This window comes from Chelonoidis abingdonii, chromosome 2 (genome assembly GCF_003597395.2).
Source record: "Chelonoidis abingdonii isolate Lonesome George chromosome 2, CheloAbing_2.0, whole genome shotgun sequence".
In the NCBI taxonomy this organism is placed as follows: domain Eukaryota; kingdom Metazoa; phylum Chordata; order Testudines; family Testudinidae; genus Chelonoidis; species Chelonoidis abingdonii.
In genome coordinates, this window is record NC_133770.1 from 19490505 (window position 1) to 19503698 (window position 13194).

General features: G+C 41.6%; 1 protein-coding gene across 5 annotated transcripts in view; it reads left to right on the forward strand.

The window, feature by feature from the left end:
* Positions 1-13194, forward strand: part of DPP6 (dipeptidyl peptidase like 6) — a 799862-nt gene that overhangs the window by 485974 nt on the left and 300694 nt on the right. For all 5 annotated transcript variants that reach the window (XM_032775624.2, XM_032775623.2, XM_032775621.2 and 2 more), the window contains one exon: positions 5576-5674. In XM_032775624.2, coding sequence (XP_032631515.1) covers positions 5576-5674 — 99 coding nt within the window. The remainder of the gene's footprint in view (positions 1-5575; positions 5675-13194) is intronic.

Genomic DNA, 13194 nt, shown 5'->3' on the forward strand with positions numbered 1-13194 from the left:
TCAACCCAGAATTCCAAGGGGCGGGGGAGACTGTTGGAACTATGGGATAGCTACGGAAGAGCTACCCACAATGCAACGCTTCAGAAATCGACGTTAGCCTCGGACCATGGACGCACAACGCCGAATTACTGTGCCTAGTGTGGCTGCATGAAATCGAATTTATAATATCAGTTTTATAAAACCGATTTTAGCTAATTCGATATTATCCCGTAGTGTAGACGTGGCCTCAGAGAGAGACAAACCTGCCCAGACCCCCTAGTTACATACTCAGACAGGTAGTTCATGCCATTGCCTGGTCTACCCCTGGCTTTACTGCTATTTTTAGCATGCCAGCTCAAGCAAAGCTAGCATGTCTGTCTATCCATGCTGGGAAGCAACCTCCCAGCTGCTGTGTAGAGGTACCCTTAGTCTTTGACACTTTCTGGAGATACACTTCAAGATTGTTCCCTTCAAGTCTGACCTTTAACTGTATAAGTAAGTGCATCCAATTTCCTATTAAATTTTTAGCAGGTGTCACAGGCACAGAGATAGTGTGAAAGGCAGTCACTGTAAAACATTAGCTCACTGAGCACTCCCGGCAGCTGCACAGTCAGTGAGCCATGAGCATGACCTAGTGTGCCTAGCATCACGCAGGCTGTTCTAAAACAGTGGCAAAAAAACCCTCATAATGTTTTTCCATTTTATTTTCTGAATTTCTATTGTTGAATTTCCTGTTATTGTAATTGCCCAGAGGGGACCTGAGCATAAGTTATAGTAACCTTTCCAGAATATGAAGCATGCAAAGGTGGCTTAAAGCCACCTTATCCTGCTGGGATATCAGTTTCCATCTACCAGCAAGACACCAGAAATCCTATTTTTCTAGCTGCACAAATCTGGGTTTTACAGCTCTAGCTATGGTAAGGTGTTACAGGGAGCCTTTAGGGGCCAGGGAGTCTGGGCCCAATCTGCCTTGTTCAGTAATCAGACCCAGCTGAGAAGGAGTCACACGTTTCCTACAAAGGGCTGAGAGAACTTGGTTGGAGGTGGAGTTGTGGGAAGAAGGTGGGTTCTTGTGGTTGGTTCTGGAGCAGTACAGGAGATGTAAGGGGAAAGACTTTTGAGCCCCCCCTTGGTCAGGGAAGCTTTGTTTGTATTGCTTTGTGAGTGTGTGGTGTTGGCTCAAGGCACCTTATTTCAGCTGCTCAAAACACAGAACAGGGTCCTTGGTTAGTCTCCAACCTGAGGATACATAGGCCAGCCCACTAACTGAGGTTAATGTTCTCAACAGCATGTTGTGGGCTATGTTGTACCCATTAGTCCAGCAGCGTGATAGTGCAGAGCTCAAGGAGAGACTCTGTGTGATGGGAACAATAGTGCTGCCTAATTCTCAGCTCCTTTGGAGCATTAGGATTGCCCAGGACCTACAGAGAGAGAGTGGTCCCGGTGCTTGTCGGAGTGCAGTTGTCCCTGGCCTGTGTGGATGAAGTAGAGGACGTGATCCTTCCCTACCCCATCCCCAGACCACAGTGTTGAAACAAGGGAGCGTCTGTCCTTATGACTGTGCTGGAAGACAGTTTGAATATATCCAAATGTTTGTTCCATAGTGGTTTTTCCCAGTAAATAGTTTCCCCCTCAACTGGTGGCTCACCTTGTTATTTAAGCTGTGGCAGCTCTACCTATTCCCCCACCTACTCTGGTTACCCTGTTCGCTGCCACCAGGTACTAAGTATTAGCATCCTGCTGTTTATCATTAATTGAAAAGACCTGTTACTCAGAACCTATATTGTTGGTTTAATAAAAATGTGAAGAGCATGGAAAAATATTATTGCTTAGAGAGGTTTGACAGGGGATTTGTTAGGCTATTTCAGTTCCTGTAGTGAATGAAGCCAAATCAAGTAAAACAAAGACTCAATTGTAGTTTGAAAATAGGAAAACTGAAAGAACACGTTATCACCTGGTACAGGTGGTACAGAGCACCTGCTAGTGAAACAAAACACGTTTTACAGTTAGTACTAAGTAGCTCTGGGTTGCTCAGTAGCTGCAGATGAGTGAAGTAAAATGGATTCAAGGAGTCTGTTTCCACTGTATATAAATGCATAGCAAGGTAATATTAAACAGTAGTTAAGAAAATTAGGGCCACATGATACCAGCACACCTCTGGCAATCAGATCCTTCAGTGATGTTGTAGAAGTAGATAGACCTGCACTAGTGACCTCCAAAATATGGCTTTATTTGTTCATTTGAGGAATAAATATGCATACTAAGGGCTGACTGAAAATTTTTCAATTTTTTTGCCCCAGAACTGCAGGACAAAAAGGGGGTTTTCCATCCAGAAAATTGTTGGTATTTGGTTTTTCTATGAAAAGCAATAATTTTTCATTTTCCACCCAGCTATGTACCCAATCTAGGATTCATTGATATTGCATATGCTCTTCATCCATTGACCTGAGAGCCTCTATCATGTATTCATGAAATAGTTTGTGTAGATGTGGTGTGGAAATGACTATATAAATGAGATGTCATGTTAGTATGGGAGTGTCTACTATGTTAATGTCTGTTAAGTTTCTGACCATGCTTGCTGTGAACTTCATATGTCCAATGCCAAGCTAATAACAGCGCTGTGCCCTCCTTCTAACCATCCTGAGTGCTCATTAAACACTGCAGACATTATTTACACCCCAGATAATATTAACTTGCCTTTAAGAATCACAAGCTGTTGATCTTCTCTGCAGTTGCTTTGGATGTCACCAGACCTCTAATGCCATATGGGTTCAGTTTTTAGTAGGTCCCACTGGAAATGTACAGAGGAGACACTCACTTAACTCCTTGAATCCTACATGCCATATTGCATTACACACTGGAATCAGAAGACTTTTTTTTTTTAAATGTCAGTTAGCAATGTCTGAGGATCTTGATGTCACTGCTGGCCAAAGGAGAAAAAAAAAGATGCTAAGTTGCTTTCTCTGTACCAGTCTCAGGCTAACCAAAGCATCTCTCAGCAAATTCTAAAGATAGGCAAGAGACTCAGAATTCAGAGTAGAAGGGGAATTATGAAAATACTGTGGTTCTTGCTCAAGAGTGCTGAGAAGACAGCATCTTAATGCCATTGAGAAGTTCCGCCTCTTCAGTAGAATGCCCCCACTAGTTCCATTTTCTAGTAGTTGGTACAAAATCCCTCTGCTGAATAGTGCACCAGTTAGGCCCCCTGTATTTAAGTTTCACTGCATAAGCACCTTCAATATGTGTTCCACACTTGTCATAAATAGATAGCTAAGGGTTAATGTTTCTTTTACCTGTAAAGGGTTAACAAAGGGAACCAAACACCTGACAAGAGGACCAATCAGGAAACCGGATTTTTTAAAAGCTGAAGGGAGGGAATTTGTGGGTCTTCTTTGTCTTGGGTCTGTGTCGTGTCTTTGTCTGTCTCTCAGCTAGAGAGAAGCTGCTTTCTATCTTCAAGCCTCTAATCTCTGTTCTCCAACTTGTAAGTACAGGTACTTAGAAAAAAAAACATTATAGGCTTTTATGTTGTTTGTTGGTATTTACATGTGTGTAAGCTTGCTGAATGTTTAAATTGTATCTCTTTTGAATAAGGTTTTTATTCATTTTTTTTTTTAAGCAATTGATCCTGTATTATTGTCATCTGCTTGACAGAAGAAATTTGATGTCTTTTTTCTTTCTTTTTTATATAAAGTTTTCTTTTTAAAGACTTGTTTGAGTTTTTCTCTCTGGGTAGGCTAGGAACAAAGGGAGGAATTCTCTTTGTGTTAGATCTACGGAGGATAAGGCTCTGCAGCACCAGGAATTGGTGGAAGGGGAAAAGAGAGATAGATCATTTCTGTTCAGAGTTGTATTTGCAGGGGTTTGTCTCTTGTGGAAGAGAGGAGATTTGTTCTTGGAATTGTGATGTAAAGAGGTTGCATCAGTAACTCTCAGGTTAGCCCAGAGAGGAAATTCTGGGTGGGAGAGGGAGGGGGAAGGGAAGTGGAGTATTTCCCTTGCCGGTAAGACTCAGAGCTTCTGGGTCTTGGGGTCCCTCCAGGGAAAGTTTGGGGGGACCAGAGCGAGGCAGGTGCTGTAATCCCTGTCTGGTGGCAGCAAGATAAGATCCAAGCTGGTAATTAAGCTTGGAGGTTCATGCTAAGCACCCAGATTTTGGATGCTAAGGTCCAGATTTGGGAGAAAGGCTTAACTACATTACAAGAGTGGGGATGGGGCACCATAGGAGAATAAATAGTACAGGAACCAGCTTTCTTTTTGCTTCTGCTGTTCTCCTCTTTGTCTCCTCCCCCACCCCTGTTCCACAGCAGTGAGGCTAGCTTCTGAAAAGACAGCATTTGGCCCACCCCCAGCCAGCTATGTTCAAGCAATTAGCTGGTGCCCTAAACACCTGACCAGAAGAATTACACATCAAAGCAATCTTTGTTTTAAAAAAAAGTGACGTTAGTTCATACCTGAAGATACATGAAGATTTGACATTTCATTGTGTGAAATTAGTGCCAGATAATGAATGACTTGCTCGCATTTATGTTTGAATTCCCTTGTCTCCCTATTATTGTATCTCAATGTACCATTGGATGAGTTCCAGACTCAAAGGATTCTTTTTAAGTCCTTCTGCCATAGAGCAGTTGCTGCTGTTTTGTTGTCTTCTGTACAAGATTTCTACCCTTCTGATGTTGAAATTGATTCTCCTCCTATTATGTGAAGCTATATAGTGGGAGTCCTGTCCTAGTGCATGAGAGTTTGTGATGATAGCATCCAAGATATGTAGGAAGCATTTTGGAGGGGACGGGAAAGGAAGGGCAATAGAAGTAGCATCATCAGGAGACGCAGTATGAGTGAATGATGCTGAACCTATCCCTCTGGCAGCTACTAAGAGGTCTTTCAGAGTCTCAAAATTATGTGCATGTAATCCAGAGAGCGGCTCTGTTTTCACTATTCTTGCAAATGAAGTTTTTGTCTTTTTATTATAAATGTACCTGAGTAGAGGGAAGATTTATAAAGGAGCCTAAAGATGCAGAGAGGCACCTAGTGGGATCTGCAAAAGCCCAGTTTAGGTACCTAACTCCTCCTGAAATAATTTGTAAATCCCACCAAGAACCAATCTGTATCTTTAGGTGCCTAACCATCTTTCTCAATCTAGACTCGTATTTTGTTTTTCTTTTCCCACTGTTTGAATGTTTAATTTATGGCATAATTTAACCAGTGGTTTTAGAACAATCTCTGCAATAATTTCTATTGCTGTGATGAATAGATTAAAAAAAAACAACCAAGTTTTGTTCAGAAGAAACACATGCTTTGGATCAGATCTTGGTCCTTTTGTAGTCATTGGGACCAGACATTTGCTCCTAATACACAGTATATATGAATTTCAGAATATTGGGCCAAATTTGACTTTACATTAAAGTCCCATTGTACACTCAGCCTGCCTACAGGGGCCTTAACATGACTGAGAGTTCACGCCACGGTGTTCTCCCATCTATTCTGAAATGTAGAAGAGCTCAGCATGGGGAGTTATATGCCATTCACAACTGTTGCATTTACAGATAAATTTCAAATTAGGAATAACGCCTATTTCCTTCTGAACGTTTCACAGTTGAAGATAACAGCTTATCTCAAAAGAAGAAGATAACAGTGGAAGATCTATTCAGTGCTGATTTCAAAATTCATGACCCAGAGGCTAAGTGGATAAGTGGTGAGTCTTACACGCACACTTGACAATAATTCTACTTTCACTTATTCCTTCCTTTCCCTGCCTTTCTCTTTCCCTCCTTTTCTCACTCTTTCTCCTGACTTGTCTCTAGTACCCAAATTCTTACTCCAGCTTTCCTCAGGGTAAATGTGTGCATTATTTTTCTCCATTATACACAGCATCACATATGTGTCAGTAACCCTTGGAGGCCCCAATTAGGGCTGTTGGTAGGTGCATTCAGACATGAAGTGAAAAAGCCCCTATTCCGAACAGCTTATAATCATGGTAGCTGACAAGATGCAACAGGTTGTCAAAACAAATGGTTCGAGCACTATCATGGTCAGTCTTTATTTTACCATAAACAAATCTTCTGATTTATATTTTCATAAGGCATTCCCTCGCCAAAATATTTTTTTCAGGCAGAGAGATAAAGTGTTGCTAGGCAACTAGCAACACAGTGGTCCAGCAACAGCTGGTCTGCTCCTTGTATGTGAGCAATGTATTCTTTTTATCCTGTCTTGCAATCTATATTTTCCAGTACCAAGGGGAAGAAGCAGAATAGTACTAGAATTAATGCACACCATATTTGCGGCAGTGGAGATTGTTCTACGGATGCAAATTCCAGCCCCCCACTGGCATCTACTACAATCTAAATCAGCTCTTGCTGGAATGAGACAATGCCATGCTGTACAGCTCATTTAGGGATCAACCTGACTCTCATTAAAGTGAATGGGAATCTTCCTATTCACTTTAATGGGAGCTAAACCAGGTCCTCGCTGGGGCAGGGAGAGAGATTGCAAGGGAATAGGCTGGATCAGTGCATCCCCCATCACCCTAAGCACATCCATCTCTGGCCAGCCCTATCTACTCTTTTTTCTCTGCTGCACTAGCTGCTGGTGGAGAAGGCATTGCAGGCAGTGTATGCTGCTACAACCAATTGGCTACTTGCCAGAGGACTTCTGGCTAATGAGTGTCCTTTTTCAGTTTCTGCGTACTTGTTGAAATCTCTCTCCCAGTACTGCAATCTATGGGGAGAATAAAGGTGGAAATACTTCTTGCATTTAGGAGTTCAGAAACCATTCTTTAGCATTATTACTTAACCTTTTCATGTCTAAAGGCCCCAATCAAGAAGGCGCTTCACTGCTCTGGGTGCTGTACAGACACTTATTATGAAACATTCCTTGCCTCGGGTGAATTTATCTGATTATTTTGCTTTATAATATCCTGTTCCTATGAATATTTTTGCTCCTAAACTCTGCCACTAGAATATTTGTGGGATGATAACGCAATATATTTTTTTATTTGAACAAACATCAGGAGAATTTTCCAGCTCCACTTAGAGGTTTTCAAAAACTAATTTCTTTCATGGTTAAAATGTGTTTTTCTGCACAATAATGTTCTTTTTTCCCTCCTGTGCAAATATAAGCTTTCCCAAACTGTTTGCATGTTGGTAATATCTGTATGTTTTTATTATCCTCTAATTTTTGGCAGGCATTATAACTCCCACATTGAACTGTTGGTAAAGGTCTGGATCCAGTGCCCACTGAAATAAATAGACCCTGTTGGACTTCGGTGGGCTTTGGATCATACCCAAATAATCTAAGGTTATATAAAAATAAAAAAATATTAAGCTGTCATTAGTCTTTCTGATTAAATGATTTTCCCTTTGGTGGTTGTTATAATTATGTTTCAGATTCTGATGTCAGGTTCACCTGTGTAAATCTGGGGGAACTCCATGAAACCAGTGATATTCCTTTAGGTTCACACCAGTGTAACTGCGAGCAGAGTCTTGCAGTAAATACTGTAATGCCCTTCATCCAAGAACCTCAGAGCACTTTACAAACATTAATTAATCTTACAACACCCCTTTGGATGGGGAAATATTACACTCTTTGTACAGCTGGGTAACTGGTAAATCAGGCTTACAATGGCCAACAGTTCAATGGAAGAGCTTGAAATAGAGCCCAGTAGTCCAAAGTTCTAGTCCATGCTTTGTCCACTACCCCATACACCCTCTGTCCTGTTGCACCCAGCTGTTCTTGGTTCTCAAAATGCAAGTACTTCTTCCCTTAGGACTCACTTAAGAAGCCTATTTCACACTAACACAGCGTAGTAGAAAATAGCGCTGAAAGATGTGTGTAAAAGTGGGAATTAATGGGTGGAAGGAACCCTGGTTGTTTTGGGATTCCGACAAAATAATTGAAACCGTAACAGCATCGTATATCCTTGTCCCCATTCTTCCCTTGTTGTTAACACCACAACATAAACCACTCTAATGTAGAGAGATCTGAAAGCTAGATTGCAAAAATCGATGCTCTTGGCTCTTTTCGCATCTACCAGATTCCTTTAAAGGGTATTACTCTCTCGTTTTATTTTTTGTGGTGTTATAAAAGATGAGTTTGTTAGCCTAGCCAATGATAAGCACGTTACATGGGTAAGAATATTCAAATAGTCTCAATGGTTTGCTTTCAAAGCAGTTCAGCCAATGAAATCTCTCAATACTGATCCATTTGCTTCAGTGGGTTTGGGGAGTCTTTTCACGGATGTCAGTGGGCATTGGATCAGGTTCTAAAGCCGCAACACAAGAAGGCGTCTCTCTTCAGGATAAATCCCTTTGAAGTAAATGGAACATACATAAGCCCTTTCCTGAATTGGGTCTTGAATGCAGAAAATGTGTGGTTCTGGCCTACACTGATGTAATGCCATTGATTTGATAGTAGTTAACAGAGAGAGTTAATTCATGGTATGCCCACATCTTGAATGCTGCATCTCAAAAAAGATATATTGGAATTGGAAAAGGTACAATAAAGGGCAACAAAAAATGATTAGGGGTATGGAACAGCTTCCATATGAAGAGAGATTAATAAAACTTGGACTTTTCAGCTTGGAAAAGAGATGACTAAGGAGGGATAGAATAGAGGTCTATAAAATGATGACAGATATGGAGAAAGTAAACAAGGAAGTGTTGTTTACTCCTTCTTATAACACAAGAACTAAGGGTCACCAAATGAAATTAATAGGCAGCAGGTTTAAAAACAAACAAAATGAAGTATTTCTTCACAGAGTCAACCTGTGGAGAGGATGTTGTGAAGGCCAAGACTATAACAGGGTTAAAAAAAAGAACTAGATAAATTCATGGAGGATAGGTTCATCAGTGGGTGTTAGCCAGGATGGGCAGGGATGGTGTCCCTAGTCTCTGTCTGCCAGAAGCTGGGAATGGGTGACAGGGGATGGATCACTTTATGATTACCTGTTCTGTTCATTCCCTCTGAAGCATCTGGCACCAGCCACTGTTGGAAGACAGGATACTGGGTAGATGAATCTTTGGTCTGATCCAGTATGACTGTTCTTATGAGATGAAGTGTAGCTACGTCACACACCGAGGTCAACTCTCAAGTGCTAAGAGTGCAGATCTTCCTCAGACTTTGCGTATCTCTCTTAAGTTGGTTTGTGTGTTTTTATTGCAATGGCAGGTAGTTATAAGTTAGATGATTTTCATAAATTCAAGAGAGGAGACAAAACTGGTACCTTGACTCTGAACCTGTGGAATATTTGAGAAGTTGGGGTGTTTTTGAATTCATGGATGCCAACCCTAAAGGTTTTGGTTCCTCAATTCAGAGCAGCACAGAAATCTTCATGTCTCCTTGGCCCATCTTTAATAATTCCCCATGGTTTCCAGACTGCTGACTACAGGCGAAAAAGACCTAAAGCAGCCCCACGAGGTGTCTTCTGGGAGACAGGATTACAGTTCCAGCTCTCAGTGGGAGCAGGCACAGCCTTAAAGGAAAAAAAAATGGCAGTTGTAGCATATGTAGCAATGTAAATGTAGGGGAGCAGTGTTGTGGGCCAGATTCTGATCTGGTATAAATCGCCACAGTGTCATTACATGCTGGGGAGATGTGCTGATTTATACCAGTTAAAAAACTGTGTCTCTGTTTTCTGTATGCTGCACTTTCAGATCTCAGGAGTATCCCTCCTTTTTCACATGGAGACAGTGTTGTGTGTCATCTCCAGATGGTTATTAACAAATTAATCACATACTGTACATTTGGTCACTGAGACTTACATTTGTTCTTTGTTGCTTTTCCTCAAGGACATTTCACCCACACCAAAAGTACATGTTTTCTTTGTTAATGGGAAACATAACAGCGGTCTCTTCACTGGTTACTGCAATTGACTGGATGTAGTGTGCCGCCAGTGCCTGCTATTTACAACAGGATGTTTTTTCAGCCCCAGTTGAATTAGTGTTTGCTGTGACATCTGGCAACACGTGGTTTTTTATTTTTTTGTATTATGGTAATGTTTAGAGGCTCCAACTGAGATCAGGACCCCATTGTGCTAGGCACTGTACAAACAGATAGTGAGAGCTGGTCCTTGACGCAAAGAGCCAACGATCTAAACAGAAAAGACAGTCAAAGGATGAAAGAGAGTACTAGTATCCCCATTTTACAGATGAGGCCTGAGGCACAGAGACATTAAGTAACAAAATTGAGCCCTGTTCTCTTGAGTCCCAGTTCACAAGACTACTCTTTCTCACTGACATCATATTCCTCCTCCTACATGAAGAGGCAAAAGGGGTACAATTTTCAGAAGGACCTGAGTCCCATTTTCAAGAGTTAGGCACTTAGGAGCCTAACTCTCATTGCAAGTCAAAGCCTTTTGAGTAAGTCACAAGCCCTTTTCGAAAATATTACCTAATAACAGATCTAAACAAAGCAAAGCCTTTTTATTTCGTTATGCTGAACATCACATTAGTTTTATTTGTGGCACCTTAGAGACTAACAAATTTATTTCAGCATGAGCTTTCGTGAGCTACAGCTCACTTCTTCGGATGCATACCTGTACCTCATGAAAGCTCATGCTGAAATACATTTGTTCATCTCTAAGGTGCCACAAGTACTCCTTTTTGCAGATACACACTAACAGGGCTGCTACTCTGAAACCTGTCATTAGTTTTATTGTATATTTTACTAATACAATTATAAAATAAATCTCTAGGCTCTTTTAAAGTTTGATATTGAATTTAATGATCTAGAACTAATATGTTTTATTTACCATGCTGAAAAATGTTGTCTTGTACTAGAAGCGGAAATTTATTTCAGTTTACCTTTAGTAATAATGCTCAGATCAACAACACCCTGAGAGCCCTGATGTCCCCAAGCCTATTCCGCATAATGTAAATTCATTGCACTATATTGATAGAACCACTGATGCATTTCAAATGATGCAGATGCATGTGGAGTAAATGAATTATTTATGGGTCATTCTGTGTAAGTATTAGAACTTTTTAAGTGCTAACATTTTTCACTTTTTAAAAAAGTATGAAATAAGGTGCCACAGTGACAGTCCTGGGGACTGAAGTCACAGCAGTGTAGCACAGTTAGCTGGGATTGCAAGTTTCCCCAAACTGCTCCTGTCATGAATTTAGAGGATCAGGGGAGTGACATAGTATGGGACCCACCCAACTCTTGTCAAAGTCAATGGGAGTCCTTGCATTGACTTCAGTGGGTGTTGGACAAGTACCTACGGGGTGTTGGACTGCTTCCTATAGGACTGGGAGAGTAGTTCATCTTCCTGGTCCAGTCAGTCCCTGCCCCTTCAGATCCTAGTTCAGATGGTCTTAAATATGTCCCACTCATCTACATTTTAAACTAAGTACATCTTAGTGTTCTCAGATGTGGGTGCTGGCAGATTAGGGCAACGTACTTGTCCTGATTCTCCTGTCACTTACAGCAGTGTAAATTAAGCATAACTCCGCTGGCATTAATGCTGATGTGAATTTGCAGGAAGTGGGCAGAGAATCAGGCCTGTTATGTTTTCATTATTGCTTGGCTCTTCTGCCATCTGAACTCCTAATTAATCAAGTTTTATTTCATTGCATTCTCAAATGTGTTATGCTGAGATGGCTGAAAAGAGACCTCCCCCACCTCTGATCCCACTGTGGCCAATGCTGGAATCATCATTCACAACAGCCTATTCTTGTTCTACTCCGGTGTGCTTTTTGCCCTTTTGTGTGTAACTGCAATGTTTTCTGATGGATATATCAAAAACCGCAGGGCCTTTCTTTCACCACAGGGTGAAATCTTAGCTACTAAGTCCATTGTCGTGGTGTCTGCACTTGGGAGTAGAAGTGCTTAAAAGGGGGTGAAAGCCCTGCAATGTAGCAGTTTCAATATGCTCTAAGGCTTGAAGGGGAAAGAGAAGCAGGTGGGCGAAGGGTCAGAGAGCGGCTACAGGTTCCTCTGGTGTGCAGATATAGCCACAGTCCCCTAGGTAGGGGACGTGCAGGGGTTCCAGCCAGTTTTTGAACCATGGCAGGATTACCAAAATGCCTTGCCCAGGAATTGAGCATTGCGTTCCTTCCATGCCAGCCCATGTGTAATTCCTTTCATGAGTCTCGTTTACTAGGGTTTTGTAAGTTTGTGTGTACCAGTTAATCAAGGTGTTTAAGCACATGCCTGACTTTCAGTATGTGAGTAGTCCTGTGGAAGTCTGTGGGACTGTTCATCTGCTTACAGATAGTTACTGTTCATGTGCTTACGTGCCCTACTGAACTCAGGCCTAACGTTGCAAAACCAGAATTAATATGGGCCCGTGGTTTGTCCAGCCTGAGCGCCTTCCCCTAAAGCCATGGAGATCATTCATGCTCAGTGCAGGATGTTTCAAAGGGAATCAAAGGACAAGCATATTTACACAGACCACAAGCTCTGATTTGAGACCCCACCCTGGAATGGCTCCTGCATGACACTTTCTGCAGATTGTGAATTCCTGAGAGCACCGAAAGTGAGCCGCAGTGGTTCTCTCTTGGCCTCAGCTTTCTGGGATTTGCCTAAGCACAGCCAAATTGGCCCCTAAACAAGAGAGAGAAAAGCCTGCAATTAGTTGTTTTTGAATGTTCCTTCTCCAATGAAGATAGGATGTGAAGGGAAACATTTCTATCATGCAGATATTTTGTTTTGTTGCTGCTAAAGAGAAGGAAAGAGGAAATCAATCGGGCCCTCCTGAAAATTAATTTAGTCTGCAGAAGCATGCTGGTGTGAGGCTACAGTCTGTTCTTTCCCTTTAAATGTATCCTAGTGCACTGCAGGGGAAGGCTGTGCTTCTCTGCAGTGCTAGAAATGCTATGTTGCTACATATAGCTCTTAAATGGAAAGGCTTTGAGCATCCTTTGGCCAACCACAATTCTGCTTAACACTTGTGTCTTATTGACAGGACTCTTTCTAGGCAAGTTCCTCTTCCTGGACCATCTGCTCCTAGGCATCATTGCCTTTAACATTATATTATACCGTACTATTATTGTTTATAGCTACAGTGTAATAGTGTGCAATGCTGTCATAAGTAGATAGGTAAGGTAAGGGTTAAGTTTCTTTTACCTGGAAAGGGTAACCAAACACCTGACCAGAGGACCAATCAAAGAACTGGATTGTTAAAAAGTCAGGGGCGGGAATTTGTATACTCGGGGTCTTTGTTGTTTCCTTGGCTATGAGTAAACAAGTTTTCTTCTAACTCCATCTTATCTCAAA